At 37.1% G+C, this 23,804-nt stretch overlaps 3 protein-coding genes and 1 non-coding gene across 8 annotated transcripts; 2 read left to right on the forward strand and 2 right to left on the reverse strand.

Annotated features, from left to right (window-relative positions):
* The first annotated feature begins 2,650 nt into the window (after nt 1–2,650).
* LOC147924848 (small nucleolar RNA R71) lies at nt 2,651–2,757 on the forward strand. The gene has a single exon (XR_015587871.1). It is a non-coding gene; the product is annotated as a small nucleolar RNA R71 (small nucleolar RNA).
* A 3,543-nt stretch (nt 2,758–6,300) lies between these two features.
* Nucleotides 6,301–8,122, reverse strand: LOC104758568 (F-box protein At1g52495). The gene is made up of 2 exons (XM_087493908.1): nt 8,054–8,122; nt 6,301–8,002 (listed from the first exon to the last, which is right to left on the reverse strand). Exon 2 carries the CDS (start codon nt 7,632–7,634, stop codon nt 6,408–6,410), a length of 1,227 nt encoding a protein of 408 aa, XP_087350034.1. The 5' UTR covers nt 7,635–8,002; nt 8,054–8,122; the 3' UTR covers nt 6,301–6,407.
* Nucleotides 8,123–16,918: 8,796 nt separating this feature from the next.
* Nucleotides 16,919–19,954, forward strand: LOC104759983 (formamidopyrimidine-DNA glycosylase-like). Of its 4 annotated transcripts, none has more exons than XM_010482843.3 (10): nt 16,919–17,309; nt 17,568–17,619; nt 17,708–17,765; nt 17,851–17,919; nt 18,011–18,136; nt 18,338–18,388; nt 18,556–18,633; nt 18,909–19,011; nt 19,209–19,243; nt 19,345–19,954. In XM_010482843.3, the coding sequence occupies exons 1-10, from the start codon at nt 17,081–17,083 to the stop codon at nt 19,738–19,740; spliced, it is 1,197 nt and encodes a 398-aa protein (XP_010481145.2). In that variant the 5' UTR covers nt 16,919–17,080; the 3' UTR covers nt 19,741–19,954. The 4 variants fall into 4 exon arrangements, 3 of the variants coding, with proteins under 3 accessions (XP_010481145.2, XP_087353486.1, XP_087353487.1); XM_087497360.1 differs by lacking the exon at nt 18,909–19,011 and adding an exon at nt 18,748–18,847 and having other exon boundaries at nt 16,940–17,309; XR_015587793.1 differs by having other exon boundaries at nt 16,958–17,309; nt 18,748–19,011.
* Nucleotides 18,340–22,315, reverse strand: LOC104758569 (uncharacterized). 2 transcript variants are annotated; one of them, XR_015587795.1, is made up of 12 exons: nt 21,855–22,315; nt 21,677–21,752; nt 21,489–21,574; nt 21,314–21,407; nt 21,153–21,229; nt 20,918–21,045; nt 20,672–20,743; nt 20,428–20,498; nt 20,273–20,348; nt 20,047–20,190; nt 19,751–19,965; nt 18,340–19,666 (listed from the first exon to the last, which is right to left on the reverse strand). XR_015587795.1 is itself a non-coding variant. In XM_010481457.2 (12 exons), the coding sequence occupies exons 1-11, from the start codon at nt 22,137–22,139 to the stop codon at nt 19,926–19,928; spliced, it is 1,149 nt and encodes a 382-aa protein (XP_010479759.1). In that variant the 5' UTR covers nt 22,140–22,315; the 3' UTR covers nt 18,340–18,652; nt 19,898–19,925. The 2 variants fall into 2 exon arrangements, 1 of the variants encoding a protein (XP_010479759.1); XM_010481457.2 differs by having other exon boundaries at nt 18,340–18,652; nt 19,898–19,965.
* Nucleotides 22,316–23,804: the final 1,489 nt, after the last annotated feature.

Here is a 23,804-nt window from a genome sequence, read left to right on the forward strand (position 1 = left end):
TGTTCAACTTGCTGCTCAACCTCAACCTCATGCTCATCTCGAGCTGCAGAACGACGCGTAGATCTATGACTAGAAGAGGCTCTGGAACCTCGCAAACCACGTCTCCTTCTCTCCCTGGACTCATGTGATGAGTGGCGTGAAGGAGTGGGTGAAGGCGGACGCTCCCGTGACACATATGAAGATTGATGTGCTGGGGAAGGAACCGGAGAGAGTGTTCTTTGACGAGTTGGCTCGATGGAGACTTCGTGTGTGGCTCGAGAGAGGGGCTCAATCGGGTGTTGGCTTGAGTGGCTCGATCATGGTAGTTGGAGCGTGTGCGGAGTGAGATTGGCTCGAGCGTGACAACAGAGGCGGGGCTCGAACGAGTGCAGAGTGATGAACCTCTCAGGATGGGTCGAGTCTGATTCCACACCGTCGGTTGAACCTTGCTCGAGTCAACGATGGTTGAGAGAACGCACGGTGGTGGTTGAACTCTGCAACACCTCTTCTTCATTATCCCAAACCTCTTCCTTAATTTCCTTGGAGGAGAACTTCTCATTGTACCTTGGAGCTTCTTGATTTCCCCACTCATCTTCTTCACCTTAGCTGTTAACTCTTTCACTGAATCCCTTAGAATCTGAGTATTTTGGAGTTCATACAAACTGTCAAGCGCGGGAGGACTTGACTCTTGCGGTTGGTGAGGTTTAGGAAGCAGGTCTTGACGGTTAGGGAGGGTAACGACTGCACTCGAGTTGGAGAATGGTCGAATGACACTTTGTGTTTTCTCTTTGGTTACCAAAACCTTAGTTTCTGCCTCATTCACACTCTCAAAGATGTCAAACCCAGCTTTATGATCTTTCTCTTCAATCACGAAGGTATGCCCATCAATAGTTGGTTTTTTCTTAGAATCCTTGATGTCAAACTTCATCTTGAAGTTTTTTACCCAGATTGAGATTAATCATCCCTTTCTTGACATCAATGACTGCTCCAGTTGTAGCTAAGAAAGGTCTTCCCAAGATTAGTGGATCTTTAGGCTCTTCATCCATTCCAAGCACCACAAAATCAGTAGGAATCTCAGCTTGTCCAATTTTGATGGGCAAGTTCTCTAGTAGACCATGAGGCAATCTAGTAGTCCTATCAGCCAACATTAAGCGGAGGTTACATGACTTGTATTCGTTGAATCCTAGCCTCTGAGCTATAGAAAGTGGCATGAGGCTTACTAAAGCACTAAGGTCACATAGACACTTTTTAAAGGTCAATGGACCTAGAGAACAAGGCAAAGTGAAAGAACCAGGGTCCTCTAGCTTCTTTAGGATAATCATCTTCTGAATAACAGCTTTGCATTCATGAATAACCCCACCTATGTCATGCACTACCCTCTCATCTTCCAAAACCTTAGCTTGAGCTCCTTTAGCTATCTCCTCATTCTCTTTGGTCTTTTCTGTTACCAAATCAGTTAAAAACTTTTGATATTGAGGCACAAGTGTAAATGCATCAAGCAAAGGCATCCTAAGTTCAATCTCCTTGACTTGGTTTTCGAACAGAGCTTTATACTTCTCAGTAAGCTGCTTCTTAAACCTCACTGGAAATAGTAGAAGTGGCTTGTATGGTGGAGGAATGAATCTCACAGGTTTATCCTTGGGAGCAGTGGGTTCTTTAGTAGCTTCAGGATCAGATTGCTTGGCTGACTTAATTGGATCCTTGAGCACCTCGAGAGGATCATGTATCTGAACTTCATATTGAAGAAATTCCTCCCCATCTAAACTCTCAGTGTCCTCAGTGAGCCGTACATCTACAGCTTGGGTGGTGATGGCATGCATAGTAGCATAGTCCTTGGGGTTTTGAACTGCTTTTCCAGGTAGTTGACCAGTTGTTGGGGTAGAAGTAGAAACATTCTTGCCTTCCATATACTTCATCTTGAAGTTAAGAGCTTCAAACTTTACATTCAAATCATTGTAAGAACATTCCATCCGCTGACTGAGTTCAGCAAACTTCTTAGCAGTATCCAGAGAACCACTAGCTTGACATTGAAGAAGTTGTTGCAGCATGTGCTTCATTTCTTGATCTGGAGCTTGAGTAGGTTGAACTTGTTGAGGTGAAAATCCTGGTGGTGGTCCGGAAGGAGTGTGAGAACTTTGCTGGAACTGTTGCTTAGGCACGAATCCTTGATTATAATGAACAAAAGGTTTTTGCGGACCTTGGTGTTGCTGCTGAGGAGGGTACACCTGATCTTGTGGATTTGCAACATTTGTGCTCCGGTAAGACAAATTGGGGTTCGTCTTGTAGGGGATATAACCCTTGTTGTATCCACCTTGATTTTGGACGTAGTTGATTGCTTCAGACTGCTCACCCTCCCCATCTGGAACTTGGAAAGGGTCATCCTCAGATACAAAGTGGACGCTCCTCTGCTGGCTTAGCAAGATTCGGTCAAGCTTCTCATTGACATTCTTGAGGTCTTTCTTGTACTTCTCCTCAGACCCAGCATCGCTGCAAACTGTGCGGTCATAGTCCTCATTGTAGTTTCCGTCAGACTGAGCGAGATTCTCTACCAGTTGCCATCCTTCCTCAACGTCTTTGTTCAGGAAATTACCATTTAGAAGCAGTGTCAAGCAGCATACGTATCTTTGGTAGTACACCACGGTAGAGAGTGCTCAGCAGTGACTCGTTGCTGAAACCATGATGTGGACACTGGCTATGGTAACCCTTGAAACGCTCCCATGCTTCACAGAATGATTATGAGCTCTTCTGTGTAAAGCTAGAAATATCATTCCTTAGACGTGCTCTTCTGGAGTTGGAGAAGAACTTGGCCAAGAATGCTTTCTTGCAACCATCCCAAGTGGTGATTGATCCCTTGGGAAGGTTTTTCTCCCATTGATGAGCTTTGTCTCCTAGGGAGAATGGGAAAAGGCGCAACTTGTAACCATCCTCACTCACGCCGTTGATCTTGGTAAGACTGCACAGACGGTCGAACTCGTCCAAGTGGTCAAGTGGATCCTCCATAGGCAACCCGTGGAACTTGTTGCCTTGGATCATGGAGATCAGACCACTTTTGATTTCGAAGTTGTTGTTCTGCACGGCGGGAGGGACGATTCCAGCACGCTGAGTATGAGTGTTCGGTGCATCCCCAGCACCAATGTTCCGAGGTCCCAGATGTGGTGCATTCTGTTGTTCCATAGTAACTAGTGCGGAATGATCAGTGAGTTGACGAGCTTGTCGTGGTCGTTGCAACCGATTGATTTCGTTGATGACAGGAAGGAGATTCTGATGCCCTCTTGATCTGGTGTGCATGCAAGGTTGCAATCAACAAGTACCTGAGGTGCAAGACAAACAAGCAGACAACCAAAACAATTCAGTACCCAGAATGATAAGTGTAACAGAACTTAATCTTGCAAAACTTGAAATCTTAAATGTAGCAAATGAATCCCAAATGGCAACGGTGCCAAATTGATACTAGGATTTTTGTATGTCCTAGCAGGTCTCAATTAACCTTATGCGTTGTAATACTTAAGGTGTCAATCCAGTTGGGAAAGTTCACTATCACTCAAGATGCAATCGAGAAGTCACAAGTTAAGCCAATTCAAATAGTGTTTTTCTAACAATCCTAGAATGATCAAAATGCAAAACTGAAATGAGTCACAGAACTAGAAACGAGAATGCATGACAAGAAGCGAAAATGAATAATAACATAAACGAGTCTAAGCATGAACTAAAAAAGCAAGAAACGAAACAGTTCCAGGAATGTAATAAAAATCAGAAAGAAAGAAGTCCTAAGGATGGGGTAATTGATGTCGGTGGAGTATCCTCGTCTACAGAGTGTTTAACATACCACAACCAAACTATCCCTAAACAATGAACATCACAACTTAGCTAATCCAATCTCTTGGCAAAAGCTACTCAGACTCAACCACTTCCATACCGAGCTCTCGCTAGAGAAACGTGGTCGAGTAGGCATGACAAACAAGTTTATTCACGTCAACAAACATCCTAGACAACTAATCTCTTAGGCTAGGAACGTAAGTCTCTAGCACTAGTTGGTCAGACATTTCATCAAACACCTTTTGGGTGTGGAAATGTCTCAAACCTAGTTCCAATTGATCAGAGCGAAACTAGTAATTCTAACTCTAGTCCAGAAGGGGATCATACAAATCAAGCTTAAACACCCTACATCCTAAGATCCTCCACCTAATCTATCCCATCCTCAAGAACTACCACACTACTCAGATCCGGAAATCATCACCAAAGATACAAACATAGAAAATATTGAACAAAGCATAGTAGATAGATAGAAATGAGAAGAACAACTTTGTAGAAGAAATTCAATGCAAAAACTCAATAAAATCAAAGGTATCTGGATTGCAAGATCAGAGTACGTTTTTGGTGGCTAGGTAAACCTTACAAAATAAACGAGATAAAAGCTAAGATGTCCCAAAACAAGACTTAACAAAATGTATATATAGTAAAAACGCGTGAATCCCTAAAACTTAAAACGACAAGATAGAGCGTCGGTTTGGGAATCTCCTGAAGCATGCCAGACGGAGCGTCTTCCTGGCATACGCGAGTTTGTCCGTGTGCGTCCAGTGGCTCGAGTGGTGTGAGTAGGAGTGGCTCGAGTGGTGTGAGTGAAAATGGCTTGAGCATGGTCGGTGAAAGTGGCTAGATCTTGGTATATACGCATCCACTAAAACGATGATAACTCTTGAACCACATCTCCGATTGGCTTGAAATAAACGGCATTGAAACGATGACTCAATTTTCTACAACTTTGATGAAGACGTCAAAAGCTGAATCCCTAGACCGATGGCTCGAGTGATGGCTCGATTGAGGCGGTTGAGGATGGCTCGATTGTGGAAGTGAGGATGGCTCGATTGTGGAAGTGAGGATGGCTCGATTGATGAGATTGAGGATGGCTCGATTGATGCAGCTGGGAGTGGCTCGATTGCGGAGGTTGAGAGTGGCTCGATTGCGGAGGTTGAGCATGACTCGGTTGCAGAAGTTGAGCGTGGCTCGATTGCGGAGGTTGAGCATGGCTCGATCCTCTGCGCTTCCAACGTCTCCTAGACACCTGAAAAACTCTGCAATACACAATGTATGCAAGGATGATGCAGAAACTTCCTAAACATGCAAAGTGTACGAAAGAGGTTCTAAAATGATGTAAAACGACTAGTTGTCCTAACTAAATGCATGACAAATACAGGCTAAGGAAATGCAAAGTATAGACATATCAATAACTTAAAACCTTTATAAATTAATAAAAATTCATTATCCAAATCTTATTAAGTTATAGAGGTTTTACTGTAGTATTAATTAATATAATAATATTCATGGGTTTTCGTACAGTTATAAAAGAAGTAGGTGGGGTAAGCGTCGGTTCAAAATTGGCTCTCTACTTTGCCACGAGAAGTGTGCTCCGATTTTACGACATTAAGCTGGCGATGGCAATAGGGATCTATCATATACCTTCTTCTGAGAGTCAGAGGTACGGTAGTCATCTATTTTGAAATGAAAATAGTATTAACTATTAATTGTAGTTGTACTCAAAGTTATAGTTGTACTAAAACCTTACTTCTAAGGAGGAGTTGTTTGACATCATCAGTACTACTGATGGAGCAGCTCGTGCTGCAACACCGTCCATCTTACTTGCAAAGCCTTTGCTTAGTAATTTATAACTGTTTCTTTTCTGTATTTCTTTTCTAAAATGCTTCAAGAATCCATCTCTAATTTCATTTTTGTGTCACAGATTACTCAAAACAGAGAACTGTTGAATATCGGGCCTCCCTTGTCAATGCAGGATATTTAGATACAGTTTTAGAAGACTTGGCATGGTATAAATAGAATGTGTTTGACTTTTCATATAAATAGAATAGTACAGTAGCTTGTATTTTCGTGGTGTGAGATTGTGTTTTCCTGATTTTGTCTTTGCAGGGACTGCTATGTAAATGAGGATACTGAATCTCCGGTCACAAGATTGTTAAGAAAGAAACTTCCACAGGTTGTATGAATTTCTGGTCACAAGTTGGTTAAAAGAGAAACGTCCACACGTTGTATGACAGTCTATATGCTTTTGCTGTTTGAGTTTATTTTTAATACAGTGCGGATTGTCATCTTAGTTATATGAGACACGTTTTGAAGTCTTGTATAAAAAGAGAATTAAATTGTCAAAATTGTATAAATGATACTGGCAGTTTAACCCTTTGGATCAAAAACTTCACTCGCAAACATAATTACTCTTAAAAGAAAGAGAGACTCACGGTGGTTGCAGCTAGATTTATATGGCTATAAGCACACTCACAGAGTCACACAAAGAAAAATTGGAAAAAAATATACAACCTAAAAAAGCTTTGTGAATTAACCTTGCAATTAAACCATTGTCCATATAGTAAAGAAATAAGGATATTAAAAAGACTTTTTAATATTAATACACATGAATCCTACAACAACAACAACATTGTGTTCTCGACATGATCATGAATCGCAAGTACGGTAACAGCATAACGATTTTTCCTGGTTACTTTCTCCGGCCTAGTACCTTGGATTTCAACTCTTCTAAAGGAGTTTCGATTCATGTCATAGTAGTAAACATACAAGGGCTCACGAAAGAAGTACGTATTTTGAGTCGCGAAGATCTCACCAGCAGGGGTGACACCTGAGAATCCAGAGAAAGCACCTTTTAAACAACCCAATGGGTGTTCTGGCAAGTCGAAAGTAATCTTGGACCATTCTTGTTTCCGAGCACTCTCCATAACCCACATACATGTCTCGTATCTGCCGGAATAAATGCATCCTAACTTCCCTTTGTGGTTTAAAAGAGTTCGACTACTTGCAATGGTACACGACGATGCTTTTAACATTGGCTCTGGAGTCGAGACATGATAGAATCTTTCGGACCTGATGTCGAAACTGAGCAATACAGTTTCACCACGGTCGAAAGTCCTCCGACTGTCATCAGTTTCAGCACAGTTGGCCTTTTTCGTAATCCTAGTTGCTCCGTAATAGATAGTCCCGTGGATGCAAACCGCGTCAACGCTTGGAAGGAGTTTCTCATCATCAATGCCTTTGATTCTCCTCCAAGATTGTTGACTCCGTCCCAATGTGAAAACATGAAATGTCTGCGAAAACTCTCGGACATCAAAAACTATGGACATAACTTTGTATTGATCCATGACAGCGTCGTATCCAAAGTGACAGATATATCGCCGGAACTCTGTCACCGAGTCTTCGATCAGGGGTAGACGAAGGGATTGTCTCGTGGTAGGGTTGTATATCGTAAACAACTGATAAGAAGTCGAATAACAACAGATCAAGCCTCTGACGTACTGATACTCGAACAAAGTGCAGCCGGGTCCGGGTGATGCAAAGACTGATACCGCCTCTTTGATGCTCTCAGAGAAAGTAGACGAGAGTGTGAAGAAAGGTTCAGGCACACAATGGTGGAAGACGAACAGGGGAGGCTGCTGCTGCTGCTGCTGCTGAGCTAATAAAGATCGAGCCACGATCGCCTCGATAAAGTCTCTACGGCTGCTGATAATGGTTGACCATTCCTTCGAGACGCACCGAAACCTTACAAGTGACTTTGATGGGAGTTTCTTGAGGATCTCAACAATCAGATCCAGAGATAGTTGGCTACCTGCCAATCTTTCTTCGTTTCTTTTTTGCATGACCTCTGTTTTTCTCCTTCTTTTCAAAAGAATCAAAACGGCAACGCATAGAGGGGAAGGTGAAGGTGTAAGAGGCAAAGAGGCTCGGAGGCAGACGCAGAATCGCTGGCGAGGTGTCGATTCTCGCTCCGGAATCGGAAACGGGAGCGGAATCGCCGGGAATCGTTTGGAATCGACTTGGAATCGCGATTCCTAAACTGAGTCTTTTAGAAGCGTGTTGGAAGCTTAGATTCCGAGTGGGAAGCGTGGAAGAGTATATTGGAAGCGTCAATGTTCGAAAAAAAAAATCTGGGAAAAAAAAAATGCAGAGCGGCGATTAGGTTAAAGGAAGAAGAAGAAGACATTTTGCGGAAATTACTAATTTGCCCCTGTTTTCAGTAAAATTTTATTTTGTAAGATGCTGGATTCGAACCTGCAACCTCTAATTCTCTATACCTTTGCAACCTTATCGCCACTAGACTACGACTAACTTTGGCAATGTACTCAACTATAAGTTTATAACCTTATATAATGTCTAAATTTAGGTTTTATGTTTAGTTTTAAATCGGGAAAAAAGCTTAAAAATATCTCATCTATTTTTTATTTGGAAGTTTAATACCTCGTCTTTTTTGGTTAGAAGAAAAATACCTCATTTAATTAAAACGTGTGATTTAATACTCAAACTAATAACCAAAAAAGACAAGGTATTAAACTTCCAAATAAAAAATAGATGAGGTATTTTTAAGCTTTTTTCCGTTTTAAATCATGTATTTTAGTATTATTTATGAGGATTGTAATATTTGACTCAAAATATAACTATTTATAATATGATTTAATATTTGGTAATGTATTAATATATATATATATATATATGTATATTTGTATATACGCTTCTTACACGCACCCACTTCTTAATTTTTTCAAAAAACTCGATTCCACGCTTCCAAACGCTTCCACTTCCGCGTACCCGCTCCCGGTTCCATGCAGCTTAGGTGAGTTCAAAGGAGAAGGCGTTGAGGTTCAGAGGCAGGTGCGGCGACCCTCTTAGAAAAACTTGTTTTGAAAACCCTAAATTTAAAACGACCACGTTTTGATAAAAGAAGAAGAATTAAAAGGGTTACCCCTTTACTATTGGCTTTGATTGCTTATATGCTTTGATGATGAATATTAGTTGCATCAGATTCTTAACATAGAGTGATTAACCACATGTAAGCTCATGTTTTTATGTGCCTGATAATGTGATATGATGTAGATGGTAAAGATTGATCTTTTTCTTTTTTCATTACTTGCTTTTTGATCAGTAGGAAAATGTCAAAGGATGGTGTGAGAGATATAAAAAGTCATGGTTGTTGCATGTGTGAAGTTGGTTTTCAAATCATGTTTTTTTATAGTGAATTACTGGGAATCTACTTAGTAAGTTGAAGTAACGAATGTTATATGAAATATTGTCTTATTTTCTTTACGTTAGAGCATTATGTGAGAAAGCCAAGGAGATATTAATGGATGAAAGCAATTTCAATTTAGTTCTTGGTCTTGCTATATATGCTGAGCTCTAACTACTGTGTGGTTTCATATTCTTTTGCATTTGATGTCTCAGGAAATTGATAGTATACCCGGTCTGATGTCTCAGGAAAACCTTCCTAAACTTCATGGAAGCTTTGCTAAGTAGTTGTTCAACTCGTTCAAGTAGTTCCCATGGAATCTACTCTCTCTCTCTCTCAAATTTGATCATTGTCCACTATTTCTCTGAAATTCTTCTTCTTCCTCCGAATCTTGTTATTTTGTAGTTGTATTTTGAAAATTCATGAAGCATTGTTGAGAATTCAGGAAGACTTTCCTCAAACATATTTCCAGATTTCAATTTTTATCCCAAAAAATGGGATTGAAGATTTCTCCAAGCTATGTGATGTATCTACATACGACACAAGATGCAAGTATTATTTGGATATAGTTAAAGAGTGTGTTGACATTTCATAGGTCTATATTCCTTTATCCAGTTTTACTTTATCTGTTTTTTGACATGTATGATGCTTGTGAAACATTTTTGGATTGTTTTTGTACTTGTGTGATGTTTTTGCGCCATGACAGTGTCATATGTTTCTGTGTTAGCACTTAGTTTTGACGGTGATTGAACTACATAAATGATTCTATGAAATTCATGACTAATTCTATGAAATTCGGGAAGGAATCTATGAAATTCAAGAAGGCTTACTTGAACTTTCAAGATGATCTTCATAATTTTTTTTGGATTTTCTAACATCAAGATGTGCATAAAAATAAAAATCATTACCACTTACTAATTGAGTAATCTACTAATATTTGACACATTGAGGCAAAACAAAAAATAATAATTAAGAAACACATTTATTTAAAATTTAGGAAGGATACAATAATATTCAGGAATGACTCATTGCAATTCAGGATCGTTTTCATAAAAAAATAGTTGAAATATCATACTTCCTCCGTTTTTTATTACTTGTCGTTTAAGGTTGTTTCACATAGATTTAGAAAACCATTAAATTTTCTGTTTTATCCATTTTTAATATATTTTCTAATTTTTTTATTGGTCAAAACATTAATAAAGTTGGATAGAATTGAAATTTTTACCAAATATTTGCATTGGAAATCTAAAACGACAAGTATTGTGAAACAAAAATTTATCTCTAGAATGACAAGTAATAAAAAACGGAGGGAGTATGAGATTACATATTTAAAGATGGTTCCTGTATAAACCTCATAATGTATGATGATAATTATAATGCATAAAAATTAATCATATTGGAGTAATATGTGATACATTAAGGCACCACAAAAGAACAGAAGATTAAAAATTCATTTCTTTAAATTAGGAAGGATTTCATAATATCTAGGAAATCATACTTGAATTTTAGGAAGGATTTCCTGAATGTTCAGAAATCTCAGAAATGGTGACGAACCGTTTACTCTCACCAACTGTTTCTATAACTTATTTTTGTATAGATCTTTACACACACAAACTTATTTACTCTTACCAATTGTTTTGTTCACAATGACATTATATCAAACACTTGGTATACAATAACTTTGGCAAGAAGAGAAGAGAAGAGAAGCTTCTATTGTTTCTTCTGAGTAAATTTGGCTCCATAGCTTCGTCGGATGGACACACAAAAACCATTCACGCATGACTTTGGGATCCCATCTCTCTTATTTTATCTTCTCATAAGAGAGATGGGATTAAATACATGAAAAATCACAGAAACAATAACCTTAGGAGACCCATGATCAACGTAAATTAGCATGCTTAAAATTAAGGATGAACATTAGTCTCTATAGAAAAATCAAATGCAAGTGCTTGTATTGCAGACGTCACAGAAACAAAATCAAAACAAAAATGATTAAGAGATAATCTAGAATCAGACCGAACAGTTTGATTCACCTCACCTGGATCAATACATCGACCTCTGTGAATTTAATACCCATCAAATCATGAATAATCACCTAATTAAATCAGATTTGTTGTGCTCTTAATTTCGATAATTAGAGTGACAGATTTTGTCGACGAGATCTCAGTCTGATCCTTCACGGTGGCGTCAACGTACAGGAAACAACACGCTCTCTCCATAAGAAAGCCACTATCATCATCTCCTCCTTCACCACCAGCTTCGGCTGTTAGAGCTCCTCCGGCGAGGAAACCGAGTCATGAATATCCATTTTGGCAGCAGAACTAGTTTATCGGTCTGCTCTTTTTCATGCCTTTGGGATTCTTCTATCTCGTTCTCTTCCCTTACCTTAGTCTCGATCTGATTTCGATTACACGCCGGCCTCCGCCGCTGGGTCTGGTTAAGAAAGTGTTGAGCTGTGTTTCATTTCATTCAATACCTTTCAAAATTGGGATGACGATTGCTGGAGGAAGACGATCCTGGAGATGACGATTGTTGGAGGAAGACGATGCTATAAGAAGACAGATACGACATCACAACTAGATGGAGCCACCTCATCTCGCCAGAAAAGATGTCGGAGCATGTTGACGCAGTTAATGGATTTGATATCACACAAAATCAATAATTTATTTTGTTATATAAAAATAAATAATAATTTGAATATATAAAAATGCTAGTTTTGGAAATTTGAGATTGTGTGCTAACTTTGAAAGAAAAACCTAAAATAGTGTTATCCTAGGGTATTTCTTATATAAATATAATATATTTAGTTTTATCACGTTATAATTAGGTGTAACTCATTATTTAATTGTTATTAGTATCTGTCTATGTAACATGTTATTATTTATTTTTAGCTTATGACATTAAAAATAAATTAGTTTTTGACTTTCAAAACAGATTATTAAAATCTCCCATATAATAAAATAGAAGTACACAACTTTTTTTTGTAGACTATATAATTTTTATAACTTGGTTACAAAATAGGTTATAGATTAAATATAGGTTGGTTACAAAAAAAAGGTTATAGATTAATTAGTCAATCCGTGGGCTATATGAAATTATGAATACACTTAAGAATAGCACAAAGAATCTCTTAAAGAAAAGATTCCAATGATTTATACAAATTCCAAAAAAAAAAAATTTGATTATTTTTTTTTTTCGTCAAAAATCTTTTTGATTCCATATATTGTTACACCATATATATTGTTAGACATAGAAATATACGGTTAAACGTAAAAAGGAATAAAATCTTGGCAATTAATCACACACTTAATCGTGATTTCCTAGATTTTATTATGAAGTTGAAAATAAAATCTTACCTAACACCCTTCCAAATTTTTAATATAAATCATTCAGATCTCCATTCACCGAAATACATCTCTCATATTCATACAAAAAAATGACAATTGCTTCTCAGTTTACAATGCAAAAACGTCATATAAATTATATTTTATTTTAAAATTATAATATAAATAAAAAGAATTTCAACCCGTGTTCTAGCACGGATCCTAATCTAGTATATAGATATAAAGAAAAACTCAAAATCTTATATAGATTCTTATACTATTTTTTCTAAACACATTTGTAACTTCACAATAATATTCACATTATAATTAAAATTTATATTTACACATTAAACTCTACTAGTATAGACTAAATCAAATATACACAATAATCATAATCTACATATGAAATACCGAATTTACAATTTTCATTATACTACTGTACACCAAATATTCCGATCGGTTAGGCTTAGAACTTTTGAAATAATTGCTTATGGAAAGTTTTTAGAATATTTAATTGTGTTTGGTAATTGAAGTTAAAATAGAATATGCAATATGAAATATTTAGAAATAAATATGTTGGGCCATAAAGTATTTGAGAACTAGATTTTCGATATACTGAAAGTTGGGGCACAAGAGACCTCTGGTTGAATGTTGAAAGAAAAACTCCTAATTATCCTTCATTAAAACACACAATAATTTTGAAATCGTTTTCTATGAGGGAAAAAGAGTTATTTGATCTTGTAAATTAGACAAGTAGAAACGCTCTACATTCAAAGTTGGGGAAACAGAGGCTTTCTAGTTGATAGTCGGAATCAAAATTCAAACATATCCTTAATTATAACACTATTAGCTTCAATTTCGTTTTTTAATTGTTTAACACGATTAATTGTTTTGATCCCATTAATTTATCAAAACGGGTAAAAAGTAAAAGAGAGAACACAATACATACGACCAAGTTAGATAATGTGTCTGCATTTTATAGGATTTTAACCATAGTTTTTACACTTGTTTTGAGTTTTTTTTAGGTCCAAATATGCTTTTAGAGTCATTTTAGTCTTTTGAGAGTCTGAACAGGTTATAGGCTACCTTGGAAGGAAACTGAGTGTTTTTGGGATGAAAGCATGCGTTTGGAGCTAAATTGGTTGAAGACTGATCTGACCGGCAAGCAAATGGAGCAAATGCAGAAAAGCATCCGAGATCGGCTGATCCTCATTTGAGATCGACCAGTCTCGTACCCGAAGCAACTTTTCCTTTTATGTTTTAAACCGACTTTTAGAGTTTTATTTTACTATTTAAGCACGAGGCTCGACCTCTAAAAAAAACAAGTTTTATTCTACGCAGCTTTTGAGTACTTGTAAGCTTTGGGAGAAGATTTCTAATCTTTTTAACACTTGGAAAAGAATTCTGAATCCCTTTTATTTCTCTTTGCAATTCAATTATGTTTTGATGTCGGAGATACCTTTTTCTTGATTTACTTTCACACCGGGACGGTGTGAAGTAAGTCCGGGGAAGGGATGTCTCCAAGTTACTGGTGTCGTTTTCTTTGGTTGTTTTCTTTGAATTTTTCTTTTATTTGAACCATTTTCTTATTTTATTGAGTCAAAAATGTTGGGAAACTATGATCATTTCTAGGAATCTTTTGCTTTGAACTAACACTCTTATGATTGCTTTAGTACTTTTGATTTTTGAATGAAGCTTGGAATGAACATGAGCAGTCTCAACATGCCCCAAAAGACCCTCACCGAAGATAACATTAAGCTGATATGATGTTGTCTCTAGCTTTGAAAGGACTTAACCGGATTTAACTTCTTGCCTTGGGACTTGGTATACATCGAACAAGACTCCTCCCTTAAGCCTTACAAGACATACATCTCCTCACAAACTATGCTTCCCCTCTCTCTTCCCTTTATTACTCAATAATAAAAAAAAGAAGGAAAAGTAAAAAAGAAAGAAAGAAGAAGAAGAAGATATAGGTAATAAAGAAGTGAACTCACTGAAACCTGTCCGCAAGAAAAGAGTGAAGGATTGATAAAAAAAAAATACAATGATACCCTAGAAAATTAGGGAGAAATTAATCATTTGGAAGTGAGAAAAGAGAGAGGAAAGGGAACATATGAAGGAAGTCTTGGGCAATAAAAGGTTGAAGTAGTAAAAACGTTCGGTGATCGATATTCCCTCAGTGAGACCCCACATTTTTACTAATTTGATGTAGAGAGACAACAATGGGGATGTTGAAGGTTCTTTAAGGTTGTGGAGTTCAGAGTAGTAAGTGTTGATCCTGATCATGGGCAGAGTACAAAAAGTAATTCTTGAATTGATTTGATGAAGAGTGCAAAGAAGAAGTTCCCAAGAATATGTGAGTTTCCACTTTCAAACATTTTCTCTGTTCCTGAGTTTTTGTCTGTTCTTGCTTGAGGACAAGCAAAGATTCAAGTCCTGGAGAATTGATGTGTCTGCATTTTATAGGATTTTAACCATAGTTTTTACACTTGTTTTGAGTCTTTTGTTAGGTCCAAGTGTGCTTTTAGAGTCTTTTTAGTCTTTTGAGAGTCTGTACAGGTTCTAGGCTACCTTGTAAGGAAACTGAGTGTTTTTGGGATGAAAGCATGCTTTTGGAGCTAAATTGGTTGAAGACTGATCTGCCGGCAAGCAGATGGAGCAAATGCAGAAAAGCATCCGAGATCGGCTGATCCTCATTTGAGATCGACCAGTCCCGTACCCAAAGCAACTTTTCCTTTTATGTTTTAAACCGACTTTTAGGGTTTTATTTTACTATTTAAGCAAGAGGCTCGACCTCTAAAAAGACAAGTTTTATTCTACGCAGCTTTTGAGTACTTGTAAGCTTTGGGAGAAGATCTCTAATCTTTTTAACACTTGGAGAAGAATTCTGAATCCCTTTTATTTCTCTTTGCAATTCAATTATGTTTTCTTCATCTTTGATTTGCTGTTGTTTTATTTCTATGTCTGAGTAGTTTTACTATTGGGTTTCGGGTTTCAAAGGGGGTTTATGATTCTCTAAATTTAGGTTGTTAGATTTGGGATTGATCTTATTATTCTTCATCTATTGTTGCTCTTAATGCTTAAGCTAGAATGATCACCTAGATTAAGACCCTAGGTTCAATTCATCGAGGCACCAAAAGTGTTGTTGAGTTACTTGAAAGAACTTAGGTGAGCAAGGTGGACCTTAGCCAACGGAAGTTGTAGTTGAGGCACCTTGTGAACAAATCAAATTTGAACCCTAATGCTTGCTTGTTTTACTGGATTCAAACGGGAGTTTAGGGTCTAGTTTTTACCTTGCATAGTAAGCTAGCGCTGCGGAAGTAGGTTAGTTTTATAATTGTGATTTGAGTTCAAGAACAGTGTCTAATGCTTTCCCAATCCATGATTTAAATTTGTGGTTGTAACCTATAATTGATTCCCTACGCCCAATGCTTTCTCTTTGATTTCAAAACCCTTGTTTTATTTTCGTTTTAAATTGGTTACTTGAAACACAATCTTTCTCTTTGCCTTAGCTATATTTGATCTATATAATTTCATAGTGCATTGTTTGGTCTGTGGATTCGATCCTGAAGTGTTACGACGACACCACTAGATCGTGGTTGAGTGCACATTAGGTTTTAGTTGACCTGTTGATCATTAAAGCATAACACAATATTATATATCAAGCTTCTTTTTACTGTACATCAACAACATGTTATTTACCATTTCATTTTTTCACATTTGCATAAAAATATACATTTATGACTATTATCTATCGCAATTTTAAGGCAATAGAGCCCACCCACCAAGCCTTTTGCACACTTTAAATCCATGAGCCTATCTACACAAAAAGACTTTATTAGGGATTTAACTTTCAAGTAAAGGAAAAAATAGAAAATTTAGGGGGTGGTATTGGTTTGAGATTTATGAAGATTTTTGAAGAGTTCAACAAAATTATTTTAAAATGAATAAGTGAAAGATTGTTAAAGATTGCTAGAGAATTTTGTTGATTAGTTTTCTAAAATCTTGTAAAGTCCTCCAAGCAATCCCTGTATTTTTATGATATTTTCCATGACTTTATTTTGTAAAGAAAGTGTCTAAAATCATGAACCAATAACATAATAATTGAACTCATTAACAATCCTAGATTATTTTGTTTTAATTGAATAACACAAAACTTTTAATGAATTTATAAAAGCCCGAATCCAATAACCCAGATTTATTAAGATTTTAAATGACTTTTTATAAATCATAAACTAATAACACTAAACTTTAACAGAATTTAACAAAATCTTAATCTAATAACAACATATTCTACATAATATTTAAAATCTTTAAAACTCTATTCAAATTTTAAACTAATAACCCCCACTTAATAAGATTATGCCGTGTTTAGAAGAAGGATAATTCATGAAAAGATTATACAATACATCACGATAGGTAATACAGCTGGATAATATTTATCACATTTTTTGTAATAAAAAGGGTTAAGAGAAACAATTCTCAATTCCTAACAAAAATTGCTCTGAGAATTCCTGAACTGAATCATAATTCATACGATTCAGATTTTGTTAGGAATATCAAAAGAATATCAAATTCATGCCGTCCTTATTCGAGCTTTGAGGATTTTTAAAACCGAAATAATTTAGATAATTTACTCACCAACTGGACCAAGTAATAATAACTAAGAGAAAAAAAAAAAAAAAAAAGGTCTTAGAAATAAAAGCGCGCCAAGGGGAGAAAAAGAGAACAAAAACCCTAATTTCGCCGACGAGAAGATACCATGCCGGAGCTACCGGAGGTAGAGGCGGCGAGGAGAGCAATAGAGGAAAATTGTCTTGGAAAGAAGATAAAGCGAGTCATCATCGCCGACGACACCAAAGTGATCGATGGAATCTCGCCGTCCGATTTCCAAAACTCAGTCCTCGGCAAAACCATCGTCTCTGCTCGCCGAAAGGGCAAAAACCTCTGGCTCGAGTTAGATTCCCCGCCATTCCCTTCTTTCCAATTTGGTAATTACCAATTTAGGGTTTTACCCTTTTTGCTTTGATTCATATAAAAAAGGGAAATTTAGAACTTAGATTGGTTTTGGTTCTGTGAGTGTTCTTTAGGTATCAAAATCGGACATTTGTTAAAATTCAGGATTGTTTAGAGTTTCAATGCTAAACCTTTTGGCTTTGATTCTTTAAAAAGAAGTGAAAGTGTTTGGCTTTATTGTTTCTTAAAACGTACATTTGGTTTTGATTTTGTTTATTTGTGTGTTCTTCCAGGTATGGCTGGTGCTATTTATATCAAAGGCGTTGCAGTTACTAAGTATAAGAGGTGAGGTTTATGGAGTCTTTATTACATTTGCTTTGTTAAGTAAAAGATTCATTGGATGAGATTGATATGTATTACAATGTTTGTTTAGGTCTGCTGTAAAGGACTCAGAGGAGTGGCCATCTAAGTACTCAAAGTTCTTCGTCGAGGTTGAATGATTTATAGTCTTCTTTCAACTGATCAAGAACCTGAAAAATGTGTTTTAATCACAATTGATTATGATTTTGTGTACAGCTTGATGATGGTCTGGAGGTTTCATTTACTGATAAGAGGAGATTTGCCAAAGTTCGACTTCTAGCAAATGTATAAATGCTTAGATCTTGAGTTATTTTGCTTTAGTATAAGCTTCACTGCAGATACTTAGTGATTGTTTAATTGATGTATGCTATTGCAGCCAACTTCTGTGCGTCCGATATCAGAACTTGGTCCTGATGCATTGTTGGAGCCTATGACAGTTGAGGAATTTGCTGAGAACTTAGCTAAAAAGAAAATAACCATAAAGCCTCTTCTACTTGATCAGGTTCGGAGTTTAAATTCAGTTTTCACTTTTATGCATCTGTCAGCTCTTTATTGTCACACTTAACACAACGATTAGAAATGGGCTATTATGACATTTTAAAGCCTGCAGTAACTTGAAATGATCTTCTCTTATATTGCAAAGTTTCCTCTCTTTTATACAAAAGTCGCATTTAGATGATTATGTATCGCTTCCCTTTTGCAGAGTTTTATTTCAGGTATTGGGAATTGGATCGCTGATGAAGTGCTGTACCAAGTAAGTAAGCTTTACACTCTTACACTTGAAATGAAGTAAAGCATCTATGTAACCACACATTTGATTTACAAAGTATCCACTTTTGATCTCAACTCTGTACATTTGATGACTGAAGAAACCGGTTTACATGCTGTGCGATTAATTCTACTAGTCTTGGTTTTTCGCAGGCCAGAATCCACCCCTTGCAGACTGCTTCTAGCCTCTCCAAAGAGCAATGTGAAGCTTTGCACACATCCATCAAAGAGGTAACTCTTAAAACATTACCTACAAAACATGGGGTTGACAAAGGCTCTGTTATTATGCATGAGGCATTGCGTATTGGGGGATTTAGAAAGAAAGAAAAAAATCCGCATTTGTAGGTCATTCAACATGCGGTTCAAGTCAGTGCTGATAGCAAAGAGTTTCCTGTTGAATGGTTATTTCATTTTCGGTGGGGGAAAAAACCAGGGAAAGTTAATGGTAAGCTTTTCCGACCCATCTTTCTATTAATTTAATGAAGGAAAAAAATGGGTTTTTGCAGGTGATAGAAAAAGCTGTGGAAGTTGATGCAGACAGTAGTCAGTTTCCTAGTAACTGGATTTTTCATGATAGGGAAAAGAAGCCAGGAAAGGCCTTTGTTGATGGTTTGAATCCCCGATTTCACACTCAAAACTCTTTTGTCCACCTGCAACAGTTCATAAAGATTTCTGATATGTTGATCTTCAACCTCCAACTGCAGTTGATAATCCCAATGATAATGGCTTAAATGTTATGAGAGTGAATTGTCATTTGTTTGGTTTATATAGTTGGTAATAAAGTCTTTTTTGGTTATGTTATGCAGGGAAGAAGATTGATTTCATCACTGCTGGTGGAAGGGTAAGTATATCTATGCGTTGTTAGGTGTTGTTCTTTGTGTGTGATTGATTTGTGTAGTGAACTGAAGAACTTTTTTTGTGTTTGGTTCTTTTCTTTTGTAGACAACAGCTTATGTTCCAGAGCTGCAGAAACTTTCTGGGAAAGACGCAGAGAAAGCAGCCAAGGTTAGACCGGGTAAACGAGGTGTGAAATCCAAAGAAGACGATGGAGGTGGAGAAGTAGATGAACAAGAATCTGAAAAAGAAGATGAAAGTGCTAAACCGAAGAAAGGACAGAAACCAAGGGATGGTCGTGGTAAGAAGCCTGCACCAAAGACGAAAACAGAAGAGAGTGACGAGGAGGACGATGATGCTGATGCTGATGGTGGAGATGATAGCGAGGCTGAAGAGAAAGTTGTGAAAACGAGAGGTCGTGGTAGAAAGCCTGCGGTGAAGAGGAAACCTGAAGAGAAACCTACTAGCCAAGTTGGTAAGAAGCCAAAGGGAAGAAAAAGTTGAGAGAACCGACCGGCTCCAAGATGTTTTTTGGTGTGGGCAGCTAACACTTTTCCCGATCTTTTTGTAAGAAAGTATGTTGGTAATGTGGGATGCCTATAAGGCTTTGTGATGCTCCTATTGCTAGTTGTATTTGGCTGTTACAAGGCTTTGTGATAACCTTTTTCCTTGTTTGCTGGATTTAAAAGTCAGAAAAATGCTCGGAGGGCAGCAACTACTTTCTCTGGCCTGTATACAAAGTTAAAAATTCAGAAAGATTCAGATAAACCAAAGCAGAGCAGAGCAGAACAGTATTGTGTATTCTCATACCAGTCTTCTTGAGGTAAATGTCCAGCACCTTCAATGAGCCGAAGCTTGACATTTTCGGGATTCTGTTTCTCAAATTCCTCTGCTATAGACTGAGGCAGGTATTTATCAGCTATCCCCCAAGCCACAAGAATGGGTTTATTCCAGCTGCAAAGGAACCAAATCTCAGCAAAAGTACCAAGCCTATCTGTAGCCGTGGGAATTTGGAAAAAGGTTAAAATGCACATACCTGCCTGATGAAAACCCATTTGCAATTTGACTCAAGGTGTCTCCAAAGTTGATCTTTTTCGCCGTCTCGAGCAAGGCTGCAAAGGAACCATCATAATAAGAAACTAGAGTAACGTGTATCATGCTCCATTCATTAAACTTAGTTTAGAGACGTACCAAACCCAGGTCCTCCGCTTGACAAATATGGTAGACGATAGACATCAGCTTTCTCATTCTTCAGGACGTACCTATCAAAACAGATATATAGGGTAATAAGAAAATTGTCCGGTCAAAGCCTCTATCAATATCATTTTGAAGCTGAGATAAGACAATAGCCAGTATCCATATCTTTTTCTCTAGACTCGGAAGAATTATATAAATATATAAATTCCACATGAGTATAAGTTAATTTGATACATACGGGCTACCTCCTTCAATGAACCGCTCAGCCAAGATAGCATTTTGGCAAGTGAATTCACCAAAGAGGGGAATCCTGCATCAGAAAGAAAAAAAAATGACACACAAGTATGTTGTGAGTTGTGGATGCCTTGTATGAACCATGAGATAAGCCAAGAGATATGAACAGGTAAGCAAGGCACGAGGCTGATGCTTCCACAAAAGGTTTACAAGCAATTAGAGTGGTCAAATATGGCAAAAGAGTTTGCACCTCAGCTGCTTAAATAATCCAGGAACTGGGGATGAAACAGTCAGTGGACTATTAAGAATCGCAATTTTGTCAACCTTGCTAAAGTTTTTCAATGCCCATGTTAAACCATATGAACCTACAAGAAACCCCTTGGGAGGCCACAACAAATTCAGACATAAGATATATGTTCAGTCTTGATGAAAACTGTTAACATATTATTCAGAAATAATGGGATCATCAGTACAAACATCCGAACCTGAACAACAAGAAAGAAAGGAGACTTGACCTCAAGCACTTCCAGCAGTTTATCAAACGCCTCATGGTACTCTTTCTCTGATAAGATTGAAAGCTTATTAGAAACAAAAAGAACCACTACATTATATACTGACTGATTCCGTAATTCACAAATCAACAAACCTGTGTAATTAAAACCATATCCTGGCTGCGGCTTGTCACTGAATCCGAATCCTATCCAGTCAGGTGCATAGCAATGAAATCCAGCATCTGACATCTATTACACACAGAGAAAGATCCATAAAAGATTCAAAAACAAACTTAAAACCATATATAGACACATGTTCAAGTGTAGCACCTCAGACATGACAGTCCGGTAACTAAAAGACTGAGTTGGAGCTCCATGAAGAAAGACAACGGTTCCTCGACGACTCTCCTTTGATCCTACCGTAAACAAAAAAAAAGAAGAATGACTAATCAGTGATCATTCAACATACTTGATGAAGCAAAGATGGGAAAACACAGTAACTAATGTTTTTATTTTACCAGTCTCTCTCACAAACCATCTAAGCTTCCCAGATCTGATAGTTGAACCATACTCCTTTCCTTTATCTTCAGTCCTCTTAAAACCCACATCAAAACAACTTAAATGTATCAAAAAACAAGAATCATAATTTGAATTTCAAGAACTCAATATTACAGTTCAAGATTCTGTGAAACTCACGTAGAGCATTTGACCGACGTTACCGTCTTCTGCCGGAGACTCCGGTAACTGAATTGCGCTCCGGCTAGACGGGTTGTCAGTAACGAAACCAAACGGGTTGAAAGACGGATCCTCGTCATCACGACCACCGCTGTTTCCATTATCCGGCGTCGCGTTAACGACGGAGAAGCGGAGTTTCGAAGGCGTAGTAGTAGCAGTGATTCTAGAAGCGGTGGGTTTTGTGGCGACGGTGGAGGAGGAGAAGGAGAATGTGTGGAGCAGAGGAAGAGGAGAGAGCAGAGACATTTTTTTTTTTTGCTTTTTCGATTGGTCCAAAGTAAAAAAAGCGTTAAGTTTCCTCTATTTATATATCCGCCCAAAAAAAGGAATAAACGTAATTTTTACTTGTGATGTAATCACAATTGAGGGTAAAATCATATAATCAAGTTAGATCGATTATAATATTCAAAGACGAATTATACGTAAAAAAAAACATACTACTATAATGTTTTATGTTGCATGGAAACAGAAACGGAAACGCGGAAATGAAACGTTTTGGAAACGGGAAACGGGTTTTTTTGAAAAATATGTAATGGAAATGTATAGAAAACGTGTATATATATATATATATTAATAAATCCCTAAACATGAAAACCGTAATAAAAAAAAATTCTGAAACAACACAAATTCAAAACATAAATATTAAATAGTTTAATTAAAAATAAAACTGTTATAGCTTTTGCTTTTTAGGGTTCGACTAATTATGACTTATGAATTCTTATAAATTAAATTATTTATTTATTAAATTTCAAAATTATAAAAAAAGAGTTTCCGCCGCGTTTCCATCGTGTTTCCAAAACAGAAATGGAGTTTCTATCGTGTTTCCAAACTGGAATTTTTAGGAAACGTGTTTCTGTGGCTTGTTTCCGATTTTCCATGAGTTTCTGTTTTCGAAACGTTTCGAAAACGGGAAACGCACCTCAAAAAGAACTTCCATGCAACATAGGTAATGTTTGCATATACTGTTGACAGATTGAGTCTTTTGGCCATTTACTTTGTGATATAATACAGGTGTTTAGTTTCCGATGATTTATGTTAGTGAATTGGTTGGAAAAAATTGCAAATTATTAAATAGAAAACATTTGATTTCGGGTTCTAATTAGTTGAGTGCAGTAGATTGTCTAAATAATTTGAATTTTTAGCTTACTTTACAAAATCGGTCTCAAATTGTACATAATAATGATGCAGCATATAGAAACTTAGTTTTAGCAAATTATATTGAACACCAAAATCCAATTAGCAAAAGAAAAAAAGAAAAAAAAAAAACACTACAGGTTAAATGATGAGTAAAAGACGGTTTACGGCTTTTTGGGGACTTGGTCTTCCGGGTTCGGTGTGGGTTTAGGGTTGCCACTGACCTTATCAGAGCTACAAGGTCTAAAAGCATCAGACCTAGGGGGTCGACAGAAGCAGCAAGCATCCGATATCCTATCTCTCGCAGGATCCATCAACTCGGCAGACTCAGCAAGAGTCAGTGTACCGAATCTTATCATACTTCGCACACACTTTTCTTCATGATACCTCTCAAGAACATTCCTTGTTTGATCTTCTGTAAAGGATCCAAACAAAATTATCTGCATGAAAAAAAAAAAAAAGAAGGATATCATCAAGTGTCTCGGATATGTACATAGTACGTATTGCCTATATAAATAAACATGACTACGACAATATCGAAAAACTCGATCAAACACTTAATAAAAGACAAATAACACCATAAAACTAATTAAATCGGTAAATCACCTATAATATATATATATATATATATATATATATATTCTTTGGTTAGCTCAATGCAACAACAATATTGTTCGAGACATTGAGAATCAAACCTTAAGGTAGCAAAAGAAAGAAGCCAACAACATACGCAGTAACTCTCAAGCAGGGCCGTGCCTACCCTTATAGAAAAAAGGC

This window comes from Camelina sativa, chromosome 17 (genome assembly GCF_030686135.1).
Source record: "Camelina sativa cultivar CO46 ecotype springtype chromosome 17, ASM3068613v1".
Classification (NCBI taxonomy): domain Eukaryota; kingdom Viridiplantae; phylum Streptophyta; class Magnoliopsida; order Brassicales; family Brassicaceae; genus Camelina; species Camelina sativa.

Excerpts from the sequence above, each read along its gene's own strand:
- LOC104758568 (XM_087493908.1), bottom strand. The coding sequence starts at position 7,634 with ATGCAAAAAAGAAACGAAGAAAGATTGGCAGGTAGCCAACTATCTCTG.
- LOC104758569 (XM_010481457.2), bottom strand. The coding sequence starts at position 22,139 with ATGTCTCTGCTCTCTCCTCTTCCTCTGCTCCACACATTCTCCTTCTCC. Across the intron at positions 21,408-21,488 it reads ACCGGACTGTCATGTCTGAG|ATGTCAGATGCTGGATTTCA; the intron begins GTGCTACACTTG and ends TGTGTGTAATAG. Across the intron at positions 20,744-20,917 it reads GGATTATTTAAGCAGCTGAG|GATTCCCCTCTTTGGTGAAT; the intron begins GTGCAAACTCTT and ends TTTCTGATGCAG.
- LOC104759983 (XM_010482843.3), top strand. The coding sequence starts at position 17,081 with ATGCCGGAGCTACCGGAGGTAGAGGCGGCGAGGAGAGCAATAGAGGAA. Across the intron at positions 18,137-18,337 it reads AGCCTCTTCTACTTGATCAG|AGTTTTATTTCAGGTATTGG; the intron begins GTTCGGAGTTTA and ends TCCCTTTTGCAG. Across the intron at positions 18,634-18,908 it reads TGCACACATCCATCAAAGAG|GTGATAGAAAAAGCTGTGGA; the intron begins GTAACTCTTAAA and ends GGGTTTTTGCAG.